The sequence below is a fragment of the Odocoileus virginianus genome, chromosome 34, assembly GCF_023699985.2.
Source record: "Odocoileus virginianus isolate 20LAN1187 ecotype Illinois chromosome 34, Ovbor_1.2, whole genome shotgun sequence".
Lineage (NCBI taxonomy): Eukaryota > Metazoa > Chordata > Mammalia > Artiodactyla > Cervidae > Odocoileus > Odocoileus virginianus.
This window is the reverse complement of record NC_069707.1, coordinates 20932070-20950594: the sequence shown is the minus strand read 5'-3', so window position 1 is coordinate 20950594 and position 18525 is coordinate 20932070. Positions and strand designations below refer to the sequence as shown.

The 18525-nt window shown below is 38.4% G+C and overlaps 1 protein-coding gene across 5 annotated transcripts in view; it reads left to right on the top strand.

Moving 5' to 3' along the window:
- The window catches only part of UTRN (utrophin), a 546437-nt gene that overhangs the window by 126091 nt on the left and 401821 nt on the right, over window positions 1-18525 (top strand). For all 5 annotated transcript variants that reach the window (XM_070461578.1, XM_070461576.1, XM_070461579.1 and 2 more), the window contains 10 exons: window positions 922-1014; window positions 2224-2301; window positions 2644-2736; window positions 6220-6392; window positions 8736-8851; window positions 9565-9731; window positions 13319-13522; window positions 14925-15106; window positions 15979-16129; window positions 17617-17736. In XM_070461578.1, coding sequence (XP_070317679.1) covers window positions 922-1014; window positions 2224-2301; window positions 2644-2736; window positions 6220-6392; window positions 8736-8851; window positions 9565-9731; window positions 13319-13522; window positions 14925-15106; window positions 15979-16129; window positions 17617-17736 — 1377 coding nt within the window. The remainder of the gene's footprint in view (window positions 1-921; window positions 1015-2223; window positions 2302-2643; window positions 2737-6219; window positions 6393-8735; window positions 8852-9564; window positions 9732-13318; window positions 13523-14924; window positions 15107-15978; window positions 16130-17616; window positions 17737-18525) is intronic.

Genomic DNA, 18525 nt, shown 5'->3' with positions numbered 1-18525 from the left:
TGGGAAATGGCACCCTACTCAGTATTCTCGCCTGGAAAACCCCATGGACAGAGGAGCCTCGCAGGCTACAGTCCATGGGGTTGCAAAGAGTCTAACACGACTGAGCAACTAACGACATCAGAAACAAAGAGTTTAGAAATTATGTAAGTTTTGTCATTTAAAATATAGGACTCATACTGAGTTTAGACACAGAGCCAAAAATATCCTAATCTTTCAGCAGTTAGTAGCTAGAAATACAGACCAAGCACAGACTAGGCGCCTGAGAGTGAAATTGGAGAGCTGAAATTGATGACGACATGACCTGCTTCCATAATGGAAATAGCGAACGCCACGGTTATACTGTGAATGTAAAGTGTAGAGCTGAAATAAGAATCCGCTGTTTTCTTTGGTCTCTGCACCCAGGTGCTCTATGCTTATTTATATTTTTAACACCTCTTCCTTCTCAGGAATACACTGGACTCTTGAACAGCATGGGGTATTATAGCTGCCGATGCTACAGAGTTGAAAACCCACAAATAATTTAATTAGCTTTCTCCTCTCCCAGTTCCACATCGGTGAATTCAACCAACCACGGATCATATAATATTGTAGTATTTCTTACTAAAAAAAAAAAAAAAAAAAAATCCACCTGTAAGTGGACCTGTAGGATTTAAACTGTGTTGTTCAGTGGTCAACCATATTTACCATAGTCAAAGCATATTGACATTAACCACAGTTTTATTTGCTCCTTTTCTAAGAAATAATGCAGTTTATATCTTTCAGCTTACATCATTTGTTATAGAATTCGAAGTTCTTTGGAATTTTTTTTCCATCCAAGGCAAATTTGTATTGTCCACTGATCACACAAACTTGTAACTGGAAAAAAAAATTACAATTTATGTGTGAAATTTCTGCTGCTGATATTGTACTTTTCTTTTATAGAGTGGAAAACCACCCATCAGTGATATGTTTACAGACCTCAAGGATGGAAGGAAGCTATTGGATCTTCTAGAGGGCCTCACGGGAACTTCACTGGTGAGAGATGTTTTCAAGAACCAGTCTAATGGTGTGTCTCTTATTGCTGATACCTGAAGACCCTCTGGGGGTCCTTACAATGTAAAGGCTGATATAGGAACATAAAAAAAGGGTTTTAATGAATTTTTTGATGGAGCTATGTTTAGGCTTTATCAAAGACTGTGTTTTTATCCAAAAAATTACTTTTTATTTTTATTGCTCTCAGGCAGTAGAGAATTACAAAGAAGGATGGATATTTAAGAAGGTATGATATTCTGAATAGTGGAAAGTAGAGACAAATATGCTTAATGTTATTTAACAAATGGTTAAAAAAAGTTATTAAAACATGATGTCTATTTTTATTCAGACTTTCAGTATTATCTTCATGTTTGTTTCATCATCAAATCTAACTCTATTACTTTATGTGCACGGTAGCTAATACTCACAAAGAAATAACTTTGCCAATGAAGAGGATGCATTTTATGGGTATAGACTTTGACACTAGACGTAGAATTACTATAAAAGGTATAGAGAGATGCACTTCTGAAGATGAATTTCTTTCTTGCTAGAGTGTGGGGTGTTACACTCTACCCTTTGCACCAGATGGTGGGTAGGCACCTGCTGGAGAAGCTGATCCCTTTCTTAGATAAGATTCCCTGGCCAGTGAGGCAGACAGAAGCCTCCCAGGTCTCCCTGGCAATTCCAGTCTTCCCAGCGGGTCCTCGTAATGCTATCTGGAGCCTGGTATAGCACCTCTGAATCCTCTCTGCTCAATCAACACTAGTGCAGGTAGAGGTGACATAACTTCTAAATCTCTCTGCCTTCAGCCCAATTGAGACAGAAGAAGCTTTCTCCCTGGTGGAGCATTGGTTCCCAAGATTGTTTGTACCTTAGAATCACCAGGGAAATCTTGTACAAATTCCCAAACCAGACTACACTAAAACACAATCATAGGGAGTGGGATTGGACATAGCATTGGCATCTTGGGAAGATCCCTAGCGAATTCCAGTGTTCAGGCATACTAAAGAACTACTGTCTCAGGATGCTATTTGTGGGAGGATTTGCATTCTGTCAACGCTGGCCTCCGTGGCGGCCTGAGAACCCAGCCTGGGCTCCTGGCGCAGAGGGGATCTGTAGGCTCAGCTGCTGTTCCATGTGCATCTCAGTGTCAGTCACTGACAGCAATATGGGGGGATTCTGTCTCATTTGCTTTTGTGTTTTGCTTTCCAGCCAAAAGAACGTGGCTCCACAAGGGTGCACTCTTTAAATAATGTCAACAGAGTGCTGCAGGTTTTACATCAGAACAATGTAAGTTTGTCATGTGACTTCAGGGGTTCTTTGATGCCATCGGGATGATTTATTACGAAACCAGCCACCTGCTCTGGGCACCGGTGTCAACCAATTTTTGGAAACATTTTTCATATGAGAAGTATTGAACCTTCTCTATGAGTGAAGGAGTAGTTGTGCTTTTTTGTGATTACTTTATTGATCTTTTGTTTAAGTAATACATTGTTGTGACTTAGGTTTACCTGACACTCTAAAGTGAAATTTTTCTTACCATTTACTTATATTGTTGTCCAAATGTGCTTAAACAAAAACCTGGGTTTCTGTAGAAAAATTGTCTTAAAAGTTATTTTTTCGTTTTACTAGGTGGATTTAGTGAATATAGGAGGAACGGACATTGTAGATGGAAATCACAAACTGACTTTAGGATTACTTTGGAGCATCATTTTGCACTGGCAGGTGGGGACATTCTCAATTACTTCTTAATAGGAATTGGAAATGGATCATAGGTGTATTGGTTTCTTAGAGTTGCCACAGGGTGCCACAAACTGGGTGGCTTCAACAATAGAAATTTGTTTTTTCACAATTTTGGAGGCTAGAAATTGGAGATCCAGGTGTCAGCAAGGTTGATTTCTTCTCCTTTACTGGTAGGTGGCTCCCTTCTTGTCTCCTCCTGTGGTCTGTGTATGTCTGTGTCTTAATCTCCTTTGCTTATTCCAAGATACCAGTCATACTGGATTAGGGCTAACCCATGTGATCTCATTTTACGTTAACTACTTCTTTACAGATTTCTATTTCTAAATACATCCCTATGGTGAGGTGCTTGGGGTTTAGGATTTCAACATACGAATTTGGAGAAAGGATATAATTCAACTTATTTGGAATGAAAAGCTTGACAAACTGCTCTATTTTCCTGGTATAGAGAAAAAGTATTTTTTAAATATTAAATTTTAAAAATACCGGACTTATCAAAGCATTGCAAAAATAACTCAAAGAATTCCTGGATACCTTTCACTCAGATTTTCCAAATGTTAACAGCTATTTGTATGTTTGTGTTTTCTCTCTCTCTGTCCCTCTTTCACTAAATAGTTAAGTGTGTATTTTGTAAAAGCAAATTACTTCTCTAAAAACAAGAAGTTCTCTCATTTAACTATAATATATTAAGATAATATAAAATGTTGAATACATAATATTTCAGTTCAGTTCGGTTCAGTCGTTCAGTTGTGTCCGACTCTTTGTGACCCCATGAATCACAGCACTCCAGGCCTCCCTGTCCATCACCAACTTCCGGAGTTTACTCAAACTCATGCCCATTGAGTCGGTGATGCCATCCAGCCATCTCATCCTCTGTCATCCCCTTCTCCTCCTGCCCCCAACCCCTCCCAGCATCAGGGTCTTTTCCAATGAGTCTACTCTTCGCATGAGGTGGCCAAAGTACTGAAGTTTCAGCTTCAGCATCAGTCCTTCCAATGAACACCCAGGACTGATCTCCTTTAGGATGGACTGGTTGGATCTCCTTACAGTCCAAGGGACTCTCAAGAGTCTTCTCCAACACCATAGTTCACAAGCATCAATTTTCCGGCGCTCAGCTTTCCTCACAGTCCAACTCTCACATCCATACATGACCACTGGAAAAACCATATCCTTGACCAGACAGATCTTTGTTGGCAAAGTAATGTCTCTGCTTTTTAATATGCTGCCTAGGTTGGTCATAACTTTCCTAACAAGGAGTAAGTGTCTTTTAATTTCATGGCTGCAATCACCATCTGCAGTGATTTTGGAGCCCAAAAAATAAAGTCTGACACTATTTTCACCGTTTCCCCATCTATTTGCCATGAAGTGATGGGGACAGATGCCATGATCTTAGTTTTCTGAATGTTGAGCTTTAAGCCAACTTTTTCACTCTCCTCTTTTACTTTTCATCAAGAGGCTTTTTAGTTCCTCTTCACTTTCTGCCATAAGGGTGGTGTCATCTGCATATCTGAGGTTATTGATATTTCTCCTGGCAATCTTGATTCCAGCTTGTGCTTCTTCCAGCCCAGCATTTCTCGTGATGTACTCTGCATATAAGTTAAATAAGCAGGGTGACAATATACAGCCTTGACGTACTCCTTTTCCTATTTAGAACCAGTCTGTTGTTCCCTGTCCAGTTCTAACTATTGCTTCCTGACCTGCATACAGGTTTCTCAAGAGGCAGGTCAGGTGGTCTGTTATGCCCATCTCCTTCAGAATTTTCCACAGTTTATTGTGATCCACACAGTCAAAGGCTTTGGCGTAGTCAATAAAGCAGAAATAGATGTTTTTCTGGAACTCTCTTGCTTTTTCCATGATCCAGCAAAAAATATATTATTTATATATTATATATTATTATAATATTTATGCTGCTAATATTAATCATTATACAAATATTATACTATGCCCTAACAAATAGTATATAATTATTAAAATCAGGAAGATAATATTGAAACAAAACAATTATGCGATATAGAGATCTGATGGAAATTTTGTCAATAGCCCCAATAATATTGTCTAGAGAAAAGAATACAGGATTATTCATTACATTCTTTTGTCTTTTCTTTTTAGTCATCTTTATTCAGGCATAATTTCTGAGTATTTCTTTGCACTTCATGATATTGACGTTTTTGAAGAGTACTGAATAGTTATTTTGTAGAATGTTCTTTCATGTGGGTTTGACTGATATTTTCTCATGGTTAGATTTAGGTTATTCATTTGTGGGACAAATGTCACAAGAATGATGTTGAATTTTTCTTTATACACCATATCATGAAGCACATGCTGTCTGTTTTTTTTTTTCTGGCTGTATTAACTCATCATTTGGGTAAGGTGAACTCTGCCAGTGTCTCCACTGTAAGGTGACTGCCCTTTGTTATTAAAAAGTATCTTGTGGAGATATACTTTGAGACTTTGTAAATATTCAGCTACTTATTAAACTTTTGTCCATTATTTTTAAGATCCATTCGTAGTTCTTGTTGTTTTTGTTTAGCCGCTAAGTCATGTCCAACTCTTCTGTGACTCCATGGACTGTAGCCGGCAGGCTCCTCTCTCTATAGGATTTCCAAGGCAAAAATTCTGGAGTTACATTTCCTTTTCTAGGGGATCCTTCCGACCCAGACTGAACCAATGTCTTCTGCATTGGCAAGCGGATTCTTTACCACTGAGCCATCAGTTATTATTATGGTGCTTGGCAAAGTGATTTTCTCATTTCATCATTTCTTCTACATTTGTTAATTATCTTTCCACTTGTGAGGAAGAGCTTTCCCTTGTGTCTTGTTTCTCTGTATCTATCTGTCTATTCATTTATATATCTGTGCATACTGATGGATTTTTACTCCTTTAGTAGGTTATGATCTTTCACTATCATTATTTATTTTATAAACCCCTTTAAGTTGGCTCTTGTGTGTTTTTTTTATGTCCACATCATTATTTGAACACTTCCTTAAAACATATGTATTAATTTAGAATAATAACATAAAATATTATTTCTAGATTTTAATTGTTACTGCCATCAGGAAATGCAATTCATTCTTGGATTTCATAGTCAACCAAATTCTTCCCTTCTTTCTGATTTCTGTAGAAAATCAAAATTGAGTTTTCCTCCTATTAAAAGATGTTTGTAACTGTATAGTTTTAAAATATTTTTTGTGGCTATGAAATTAATGTTCACTGTAACCAAATGTATTAAAAGTATTGCTAAGGTATAGAAAATGCCATGATACGTAAAGGTGATGTTAAAACCACCTCTGAATCAAAGTCATCACTGTTAAAATGCTTTTATGTTTCCAGTGTTTAAAGGAAAGTTTTGAAATAAAATGAATACCATTGGCCTGGCCCAGCGGTTCATGGGTATAGCATTCCTTATTCAGGGACTTGATTCTCGTCACTACGTGAAGTTATTGGCAGGCGTTGTTTCATTTGAAACAGGTGAAAGATGTCATGAAGGATATCATGTCAGCCCTGCAGCAGACCAACAGCGAGAAGATCCTGCTGAGCTGGGTGCGCCAGTCCACGAGGCCGTACAGTCAGGTCAACGTCCTCAACTTCACCACCAGCTGGGCAGATGGGCTCGCCTTCAATGCCGTGCTCCACCGGCATAAGTGAGATGCGACTCTTCTTAGCTGTGCAGCTTTGTACACATCTGTACATCCTTCCTGTCTCTCCCTACTCCTGTCCACTCCTTCCTAGAGTCCCTTCCAACCACCGCCTCTCTCCTCTGTACATGCTCTCTGAAAACATAAAAAAAAAAAGAAACATCACGGGAAAAAAAAACCACCCATCACATTTTGTTTCCATAGGACTTAAATGCCACAGTGTACAACATCCCTGATTTCTTGTACGTATTTATAAGTTAAAAAATGTAAAATAATTCACATAGTTCAAGCACACTCATTCTGCACTACACCAATAATATACACAAAGAACTGTGATACTTTTCAGCCTTCTGCTTAAAGGAAAAAACTCTATGAATTTAGTGCAACCCCAATTGAAAATAATGATTTTTTTTTCATGAAACTTGTGATCAGAGTCTGATTCTATAATAAAAAGCCAAAGGATCAAAAGGAGCCACTTCATTCTTGAAAAAGAGACAGGCCGAAGTACTTTCCAAACAGAAAGCAAGACTAGTTATGAAGCTGTATTAATTGAGACTATGTAGCACTACAAATAAAATACAATGTAATAATAAGCTGAAGCATAAGAAATTGCCAATATTTGACTGTTTTTGACACGTAAGAATGGCAGTTTCATGTAGTTCAACCTAAGGGAATAAATAGCTCAGAAATAGCTCCATTCTGGTCTGCAGATGAGCCAGTGCTGCAGATTGATAGATGGTGTGGAATAAGTGGAAACGGATGAGTTGGATTCCTGCATCACCATATCCCAAATAAGTTCCAGATGCAGCAAGAATTTAATTGTGAACAGCAAAATTTGTTATGTGTTTTATCCCTCTTGTAAATTATTTATTGTCTCAAGTTTTATTTCCTGTATGTTCTTTATTGATATATAAAAATGCAGTTGACTTTTCTATGGCTTATAGCTAGAAGACTGTTAAATTCTGATAAATTTTGAATTTGTTATTGTAGGTTTTATTTTATTACTGTAGGTTTTTTTCATGACCGTGAATTATAATCATTTATTTTCTGCTTCCCTCCCTTCCTCTCTCTTTCTCTCCTCTTCTCTTTCCCCTTCATTTATGCCTTGTTCTTCAATACAATGTTGATCTAAATTGGTAGTACTGAGGCAGAATGTCTTGTTCTTTAATGTTTTACCATAGCTGTGCTATTTGCTGTATTTTTTTTTATATACCTTTTATCTGATTAAAAAAAACCTAGTCTTCTTCATCTCCTTTATCAGTTTAAGGAGGTTGTCCTCTGTTTCTAGTTGGTTAAGAGATGCTGTCAGAAAACTTGAATTGTAGCTAAAACATTTTTCTATCTATTGCTTGATTGAACAGATATGTATGGAGTAGCTTCTGTGTGCTGGGCACAGGACGTAGAACAGAGATAAAAAGCAAACAAAAATCCCAGTCCTCCTTCTTGGAATTAATGTTCAAATAGAGGGAAGCAGGCAATTTTTAAAAAATGGAAATGTGAGTTGTGTAGCCTATAGAAGTGGTAAATATTGCTGAATAAAAACCTATTACGCAACATGAGAGGAATTACCTGGCATGTGGGAGGTCCTTGGGTGCAGCGGTGTGAGTAAGGGGTGTAACAGGAGACGGAGTCAGAGAGGGAACTGGGGGTTGGGGTGAGCGAGGCAAATCTCAGAAGGGTAGGCCGGTCCAAGGTGCAAGAGCAGATAGAGCTCAAAGAAAATGATCAACTTGTAAGCAGTTAGGGTGACAATCATGTCCAATTTGTGGGATTAAAAGAAAATCACGATAGACATGAAATACTAAACAATAGCTCTATGGAACGGGGTGGATGGAAATTCTCTTAGGGATTTTCGCCTTAGAAATATCCTGTGAAGGGATTAGAGCTGGGTTTTCTATTCTGCTAATCTTGGTCTTTTAATCAGAGATTTTAGTCCATTAACATTATTGTGATAACTGATGTATTTACAGAAGTTCATTCTTAACTTTATTTCGAGCTCATTTTTATTACTTTTTCTTCTTGTCTTCTTGTAGGTTCTCCCTCCTTTTTTTTTTTCTTTCACTATTTGGGAAATATTATACCATTTCTAGTCATTCAGTGGCTGCTCCAAAATTTTAACAGCATATTTAACCAATACAAAAATCTTAGAATGTTTTACCTGTCATGTCCATATTTATATTTTATAAAGTATTATATATTTGACAAACTTTGGGGATATAAAAGACAAACTTTTAAATTTACATTCACAAATAAACAAGTAAAAAACTGAAATGTATATGATTATAACAGTAACAACTTTTTCATCACATATTTCATCATCACTGAATTTTATTTGCATGCTAATTTCAGACCTGATCTCTTCAGCTGGGATAGAGTTGTCGATATGTCCCCAATTGAGAGACTTGAACATGCCTTCAGCAAGGCTCAAACTTATTTGGGAATTGAAAAGCTATTAGATCCTGAAGGTATTGTTCAGTGTTTAATTTCAACCTTGGTTTTGCTTTACAATTTTGAATACTTGAAAAGCAGTATTTGTTTGTTTGTCTGTTGTTGTTGTTTTTTTTCTTTGTAGAAAGAATTGTGAGAGTTAAGGAAGTGTTTTTCCTTTTGAAATATGGTACAAGAGTTTTTATTATAGACATAATACTTTTGTGCTTAACAGTTTCTAGGATCCTTCAGGAGGAAATTTAATTACATCACTGGAGAATAGTTAATAAATACCAGCATAAGATTTAGCGTTTTTGGAAAACAAAATTATTAGACAAACAATTTAGTGTTTGGTTCATTTCATTAAAATGTGCTTTTTGTATGAACGAGCTTCTTATATATGATGTGAAAACTTTACCTAAGAATGTTGCAAGACTGAAGTCTAGACTTATTTTCATAATATGAATGAAATCTGTGACATTACCTTAAATGGTAGCTTATCTTTTAGCCTTGTGGGGGAAACTGTAAGGGAAGATTTTTAAGGAATGGGATATTGCACAAAAATCCATAGGTAATCATCTTTACCTGTGTCTCATATATTATAAGAAAGTTACCAAGCTGTGGTATTGCAAAGATAGTATACTAGTATTGTTTATGGGCACTAAGGACAGTTATTTTATGCCTAATATTGAGCAGTTCACATACTTTGGACATCTAATTTAAGCTGGTTCTTATTTTCTTTCACTTTTAGATGTCGCAGTTCAGCTTCCTGACAAGAAATCCATAATTATGTATTTAACATCTTTGTTTGAAGTGCTCCCTCAGCAAGTCACCATAGATGCCATTCGTGAGGTAGAAACACTTCCAAGGAAATATAAGAAAGAATGTGAAGAGGGAGAAATTAACATACAAGTACAGGTAAATTTTTATTAATATATTTGACTTGCCGTATTTGTTTTTTGTAAGGTACTAGGTAAGATAGTTCTGAGGGTTTTTTCCTTGACTGAGAGGATCTTGATTTCTCAGCATCAGAGCTTCAGTTTATCAGTTAGCATCTGTCACCATCATGTGCATGTAATGGAAAACCACAACTTTACTGATTTTACTTTTTAAAAGGGAAAATATATGTTTCACATAGCAAGGCCGGAGTTAGGGCCTAGGATGATCATGCTTTTGCGTAACATGCTGTTTGATTAAGAGCAAGTATATTAGGGAGTTTGCGATTGACATGTCCACACACTGCTGTGTTTAAAATGGATAACCTACTGTCTAGCACAGGGAACTCTGCTCAATATTCACTGACAATCTAACTGGGAAAAGAATTTTAGAAAGACTATAGATATGTGTGTGTATGTATATGTGAGTGTATGTGTTAGTTGCTCAGACATAAAGAGTGTCTGACTCTTTATGACCCCATAGACTGCAGCCCACCAGGCTCCTCTGTCCATGGATTCTCCAGGCAAGAATACTGAGTGGATTCCCATTCCCCTCTCCAGGGTGTGTTCCCAACCAAGGGACTGAACCCAGATTTCCTGCATACCAGGTGGCTTCTTTTACTGTCTGAGCTACCAGGGAAGCCCAGATACATGTTATATGGATAACTGAATAATAAAAAAGAGCAGTGTATTGACATTAAACTCTTCATCTGCATGCTTTCATTAATGCCATAGAAGCTGAATTAAGTTAATGGAAGGAATATGATGTGGTCAAGTTGTAAATCATCTACTCTTTGACCTGTCTTGCTATCTTCTACTTTTCAATGAGTGCTGATAGCCCGCCTTCCTCTCTTTCTCCTTCTACAGACATGTGCTTAGAGCATTAGGTGGTCAGTAAATAATTCCTGAATTTCTCTTGAAATTGATCTCTCAGTCAAACATCTCCTCTTGTGTTTGAATGAATACCTTCTGAACACTTGGCATTTAGATAACGCCTTCCATTTTCCACCTCATAGACCCTAGTGCCTATCTTAATAACCTTTAGCTGGTCACTAACTTTCCTAGTTCTTGGGTATCTTCATTAGAATATGGAGGTTTGGTACTAAATGACCTCCAGGATTATTCTGGCTTCCCAGTGTCAGAGTTTTAGGTCCAGAACTTAACTCATTTTTCCTTCTCTCTCTTTGGCATCATCTCTCTCCTAATTATCCAGTGTTTCATCTATGGGCTCACTGATTGTGTTTAGCTCCTGCATGTCATTTACCGGGTCCCTTTGGTTTCTTCCTTCAAAGTATCTTGGGGTGTGTTTACTTTCTGTTCCAGCTCTCATACTTATTAAAGACCTCATCTCCGCTTGTAGTTTACAAGGCCCAGCCCCCTGCCCCAACTCATCTCAGGCCAGTGCACTCCAGTCATGGGAGACTTCTCCTCTCCTTCCCCCAGATTCTTGTACCTGTGGGCTGATCTCCATGAAACGCTCCTCCACCCACTGTTTGCATGGCAAGCTTCCCGTCTTTCCCCAGTTTCAATGGAACTTTTTCAGAGAAGACTTCCCTGATTAACCTAATTGAAATCCGGCCCTACACACACACACACTCACTCACTCTGTTTCTTGCTGCCACAGTATTTTTATAAACTATGTTAAGAATTTTCAATTGTATCTTAAGAGCATTAAGAAAGCAGTGGAAGATTTTAAGCAGGGAAGTCTTAGGATATAATTGCATTTTCCAAACATCATTCCCGCTGCTCTGTGAGAAGTGGATGGTGGAGGTAGAAGTTTGGATAGTAACAGGGAGCTGAAGACACTGGTGATCAGGCTGTTGTAGTCCTGAGGTCAAATGACAGTTGTGAAGATACAAAGACCTGGATGGGTTTGAGGTAAACTTTGAAGGTAGGAATTGCTTATCCATATTAAATGTAGGAGGGGAAAGAAAAAAAGGAACCACGTCTGGCCCCCTGGATTTTAGCTGGAGGAGTTAGTTAAGTGCATGGAGGAGCCATTTACTGAAATGGGAAGCCAAGAGAGGTTTGGGGGAAAAAAATGAAGGGTTTAAATATTGACAAGGTTTGATATGCCTATGAAAAATTGAAGTGGAAATGTTAAGGAAGGTGGGACATAGGAGTTTGGGATGAGAAATATAAAGGTAATAGGATATGTTAATAGATGGTTCTTGAAATCTAATAGCAATGGATGAAGCCATGCAGGCAAAGTACATAAAGAGAATTAAAAAAGGGCCTGGGACTTACTTTTGAGGAGCTGCATTACTTACATGTTGGCAAATGCTTTTGAACTAGGAGAAAAACCAAGGTGGTGGTATTAAAGCAGCGGAAGGAGAACTTCGAGAGGGCGGGGACAGGTCAGATGTATAGAATGCCACTGAGAGCTTAAGAATCAGAAGGTGACCAGACTTCTGGCTTTGCTTTAAACAGTTCTGGATTATGTATGTTGTTCTAGCACTGTGATGATAAAAAATGTTCTAGTTTTGTGGTCATTACATGATCCTTCTAAGGATGATGCTAGAAGAATGGATTTATCATTGAGAAGTTTATTGGTAACAGTGGCAAAATACTTTCCAGGTGTGTGGGAGGGACCAATACCTGATCAGCATGAAAGGGAGTGTTAAAAAACATAGTTGTTAAATACATGGGCTTTCCTTATGTTGTTTTTTGTACATTTTTGTGTGTTTCAGATACATGAAAACTGTGGATGAGAGGTGAAAAGGTAGAGACAGGCTGTAGGCAAATTTTAAAGAACTTTGCTCTGGAAGGGAACTTGTGAATGAGATAGGTGGTTAGTTTGGTTATACAATTCTGAAGTATATAAGAAAATACTCCATTGCTTAGAAGGAGCTTGGAATAACTTACTCCACAGGCTCTTAAAAAAAAAAAGAAAAAAACCCAGCTAGTAAACTAGAGGGTTACTGCCTCAGAAAAATGTCATCAGTACAATAGCCTGTATACGTATGGCTGTCTTTTAGTGTCTAAAATGCAATGCTAAAATGCTATTCAGTAAAAGCAATTTAACAAGGGTTCTAATTGCTCTCTACCCTAATTGACATCTACCCTTTCAAGGTCCAGCATGTTCCAGATTCTCTGTGAAACTTCCTGTTCTATCCCTTGATGAATTCAAATAGCATCCCTTGTCAGACCCATGGAATTTATAACTTTGTCAAGAGCCTTTTTATTTTTGTTCAGAAGTGATTCATGTGGGTTATTTGTCTCTTCCCAACTGTATACTCTGGGAGATAGTGAAGGACAGGGAAGCCTGGTGTGCTGCAGTCCATGGGGTCGCGAAGAGTCAGACAGGAGTTGGCAACTGAACAATAACAGCTATATTAGAGTATATCTGAGTATCGAATCCACGAGTGATACAGCTTTTGTACTCTTTGCCACCTTGGCATGAATAAATGCTTTCTGACTAGTTCACAGCATTGCTCACCCAGCTCCTGAGAATCCAACGGATGCCTTAAGACACAGTGGTGTTTACCTTGGGTCTCCATCCGGTGTGCCTTTGTTGAATACCTTCTGTCTTCACGATGCTTGTGGATTTTCTTGGATTTGTTTCTATAGAGCTCGGCACCAGAGGAGGAGCAAGAGAGTCCCCGAGCTGAGACCCCCAGCACTGCCACGGAGGTTGACATGGATCTGGACAACTATCAGATAGCACTGGAGGAAGTGCTGACCTGGTTGCTTTCTGCCGAGGACACTTTTCAGGAGCAGGATGACATTTCTGATGATGTGGAAGAAGTCAAAGACCAGTTTGCAACCCATGAAGTAAGTAATCTGTGGCTGATGAGCAGGATATATGTGCCATGGTGCCTGTGTCTTAATCAGGAGATGTACCCTCATGTATATTGTTTACTGAATTCTGCTCCACAGAAATTTCATGGCATTATTTGAGGACTTCAGTGCAGTTCAGTTCAGTCGCTCAGTCGTGTGTGACTCTTTGCCACTCCGTGGCCTGCAGCACGCCAGGCCTCCCTGTCCATCACCAACTCCCGGAGCTTGCTCAAACTCGTGGCCATTGAATTGGTGATGCCATCCAAACATCTCATCCTCTGTTGTCCCCTTCTCCTCCTGCCTTTACTCTTTCCCAGCATCAGGTGGCCAAAGTATTGGAGCTTCAGCTTCAGCATCAGTCCTTCTTCCAATGAATGTTCAGGACTGATTTCCTTTAGGATGAATTTGGTTGGATCTCCTTGCAGTCCAAGGAAGACTCAAGAATTTTCTATAACATCACAGTTCAAAAACATCAATTCTTTGGCACTCAGCTTTCTTTATAGTACAACTCTCACATTCATACATGACCACTGGAAAAACCATAACTTTGACTATGGACCTTTGTTGGCAAAGTAATGTCTCTGCTTTACACTTTTTTTTTTTTTGAGGACTTAGAATTTTTAAATAGGGCTTCATTATAAAACTGGCATGGGTGATTAACTGTACATTGGAATTAAATTTTCAATTTTGATCTTACCATAATTTGTAGATTCAGTGGAGCCACTGACAAAATCAACGCTTTAGTACTGCTCGTTTTGGAAGTGTATTATTATAGTTAAGACATAAAATGGCTAATCAGTGCATCAAGTCTTTAAATTTTGAATGCTCCCTAGGAAGTGGTTATTTTTATTTGTTATATGATTAAGCAAACTTGTATCCAGTATTCTTATATACTTTTATATAATGAAAATTTCCTACCATTTCAGGAATATATTGCATTGTAGTGATTGGCTTATGTGAAGAATTCTTTTGATTAAGTAGTTTTTGGTGCTATATTAATTGACAGGTCTTATTTGCTGTTTTGGTTTGAAAATAATACAAATGGTCATTTTCTTTAAGCAAGTCCTGTTGGGTGAGCATGGTATTTTATTTATTATATCTTCTCATAGTTCCATGTTCATAATCTATCAGTAGCATAATCAGCATTGACATAAAAATAGCTGGTGTTATCAGATGTAACATGGTCTTCTTTGATCTTTTTTTTTCCCTTAGGTCAGCTGCTTATTTCCTATATTCAGAGCTTAAAAAAAAAATGGATCTAAGTCGTCTTTATTTGAAGTCTGCATGGTCACTTTTTTTTTTCCCCCATAGCATTGATATTTGGGCATTAACAATTTATTAAGATTTGCTTTTCTTCAATGAGCAGCTCATAGATCATAATGATGTACCTTCCCAGGCTTTTATGATGGAGCTGACAGCACACCAGAGCAGTGTGGGGAACGTCTTGCAGGCAGGAAACCAACTGATAACACAAGGAACTCTGACAGATGAAGAGGAGTTTGAGATTCAGGAACAAATGTCCCTGCTGAATGCCAGATGGGAGGCGCTCAGAGTCGAAAGTATGGACAGACAGTCCCGGTGAGTGGAAGCCCAGGAATGAACACTGCTGCAAGATGGCGCCCAGTTGTTTTCTTTTAAAAATTTTTAAAAAGTCTTTATTGAGTTTGTTACAATATTGCTTCTGTTGTTTATGTTCTGGTTTTTTGTCCACAAGGCTTGTGGGATCTTAGCTCCCTGAGCAGGGATCAAACCCTTACCTTCTGCTTTAGAAGGTGAAGTCTTAACCACTGAAAGTCCCTGTTGCCCACTTTAACACAAGTAAAAGTCTACATGTTTGTGGGAACAAGATAACTAGAGAACTTGCCTTATCGCATTTTGACTCTTCTGTATGTAGCATTGCTGGAATTTTTATGATCTGTATTTCCCCTTTGATATGTTAACCAAATGAAAAGGTAAAAGTGGCCATACAGAAATCAGCAAAAAAAAAGGGTGAAGACATTGTATGTGGACTTTGCAGTATTAAAATTGGCTAACCGTCAACTCTGACACGAAGATAGGGCTATGTTATATTTATCTAGAGTTCCATTTTATAACATTTTTAAGAGGAGTTTTCCTCCACGGTTCGTTTTATTTCATGTATTGTATGTTAAGGAGCAAACTATTCCATTGCAATTTCCACCTATTTAATAGGCAGGAATTCCTGATTAAAGAAACAATGATTCTGATACAAATAGAGGGTGCTGTTATTTGCATTCTTGGAGTGCATTTAATTGACTCCATTTAGGAAGAAAATAATTTTTTTGCTGGTTTCTATATTTAAAGACTAAATGTTGCTTTAAAACGTTAGACAAGAGTATGTCCCCTGCCCCATTTCCTTGATGCCTGGAGTGTGTGTGTGCCTTTGCAAAGGGAAGAAGGAGTGGGGATAACGCTTTGCTCCCCTTGGACAGGCTGCATGATGTCCTCATGGAACTCCAGAGGAAACAGCTACAGCAGCTGTCCGCCTGGTTGACGCTCACAGAAGAACGCATTCAAAAGATGGAAACTTGCCCCCTGGATGATGACTTAAAATCCCTGCAAAAGCTGCTAGAAGATCATAAAGTAAATCTGGCTCATATTTCTTTTATACCTTATCAAATATGGAAAAGCAGCACTTAGAATTCTCAGGGGCTGATGGCGTCTATCATTAGCACAGAGCTGGGACATTCCTTCAGTAGCTTGCTTGCAGGGTGGAGTGCGTAGGGATGGGGGTTTTCTGAGCCAGGGATGAAAGCGAAGGTCAAATTTTATATGGGCATGTAGAGGTTTGTTATGAAAGTACATAGTGTTTGTAAGATTCTCAAGGTTTTTTTTTTTTTTTTTGGACTCATGAGTGGTTAAGAACCCTAGTCTATTGCATGAATGCCACGTGTTGGGAAATAAGGAAACCCTCAGATTGATCTGTTCATAATCCTTCCAGGAAAGCTATTGCTTCTTTTCCTAGGTGAGGATTCATGAGTTTTATGAGTGGTCTGAAAAGTGAAAGTTGCTCAGTCATATCCGACTCTTTGCGACCCCATGGACTATACAGTCCATGAAATTCTCCAGGCCAGAATACTGGAGTGGGTAGCCTTTCCCTTCTCCGGGGAATCTTCACAACCCAGAGATCGAACCCAGGTCTCCTGCATTGTGGACAGATTTTTTACCAGCTGAGCCACAAGGGAAGTCCAAGAATACTGCAGTGGGTAGCCTATCCCTTCTCCAGGGGATCTTCCTGACCCAGGAATCCAGCTGGGGTCTCCTGCATTGCAGGCAGATTCTTTACCAACTTAGCTATGAGGGAGGTCAGAAATTTAAGAGATAACTTTTCATAGTCAAGGAAAGGTAGAGTAAAATAGCTTCTCTGCAAAATGTTTGAAGAATTTTATTTCTCAATGAAATATCTACATAATGGGTAAATAAAGCTTTAAGGGTACATTAAAGACAAAAACTCAAGGCATTTGACAACACTATTGGTAGTATTTGAATAAATTACCTATATACATATGTCTTGTGACCTGGCATTCTCTTCGCATGGAAGAGGTAGGAAGAAAATTGTCTGTATACCCCAGTTGCTTTACATAGTAACAAACCAGAGCAGCTTCTGACTAACAAATCAGAACAGCTTCTGATTATCAAATCGCATTTGACTTATGTCACTTTATACAGTGTTGTACTAGATAAAATGATCTCTGACTCTGTGTTTTAAATTTGGAACTTTTTTGATTTAATGATTCTGTATTCTTAATCCCTACTGTATGCACTCAACTTGATTAAGTGACACCTTTTCTCTTATTCTTTCAGCCAAAACTTGGAATAAAAATAGTAAAAGTGATGACATAACATTTGCAGTCTGTTATGACATTGCATTTTCAAATTGCTTTGGTTCATAATGAAATGTAAAGATGTATAATGGGTTTGTTTCCTTAGGAGAACACTTAGGCTAATGGTTGGAAATTTAAACAGGATGCCTCATTAAGTGTCCTTAATTACTATTGACAACTGGGTAGATTTTAAATATGTAAATGGGAAAGAGTAGACATAATGGTTTATCTGAATTTTTTCTCAAGAGTTTGCAGAATGATCTTGAGGCTGAACAAGTGAAAGTGAATTCCCTGACTCACATGGTGGTGATTGTTGATGAAAACAGTGGCGAGAGTGCTACAGCTGTTTTGGAAGATCAATTACAGGTAAGGACTTGTAAAGTAGGATAGTGCTAAGGCACCTGGGGTCTGAGCCCCAGTGACACACTGTTCCTATTCTTCATGTTCAGTCTGTTTATTTAGGTTAGTAAAGTCATCTTCTTTAGGTTGCACTTCCGAGCTGGGGTTCCACAGCATGGGGGTTTATAGGAGAACCAGGGTATCATTCATTTACTTCAGCCTTTGGGCATATGAACAAGATTTTGAAGCTCAAGAACTGATCCCAACAAATGATCTACAGACTTCTTGCTCAGGATCACTTGACGAATTTGTTAAAATGCATGTTTCTGGGCCTCACTTAGGAGTGGGGCCCAGTGAATATGTAACAAAATGTCAAGTTTGATGGAGAAGGAAATGGCAACCCACTCCAGTATTCTTGCCTGGAAAAGTCCACGGACAGAGGAGCCTGGCGGGCTGCAGTCCATGGGGTCACATGCCTGAGCATGTGTGCATGAGGGTGGAGGGAGATGGGTTGGTCACAATAAAATGGTAGAACTAAAAAAAAAAAAAAAAGTCAAGTTTGAGAATTTCAGTCATTAGGATTTAATATCCCTGTTTCTTTGGTAGATCAATGTGTAAATGTGAGCATCAGTTTTGGGAACCCTGACAACTTGCTTCTTTTTGCTGTGACTATAGTGTATGTTTACAAGTCTCTTTTTTATAGAGTTTTTGGTACAGTTGACCCTTAAACACATGGGGTTTGGGGCACTGACCTCTCAAGCAGTCGAAAATCCTAGTATAACTTTTTACTTCCCCAAAACTTAACTAGCAATAGCC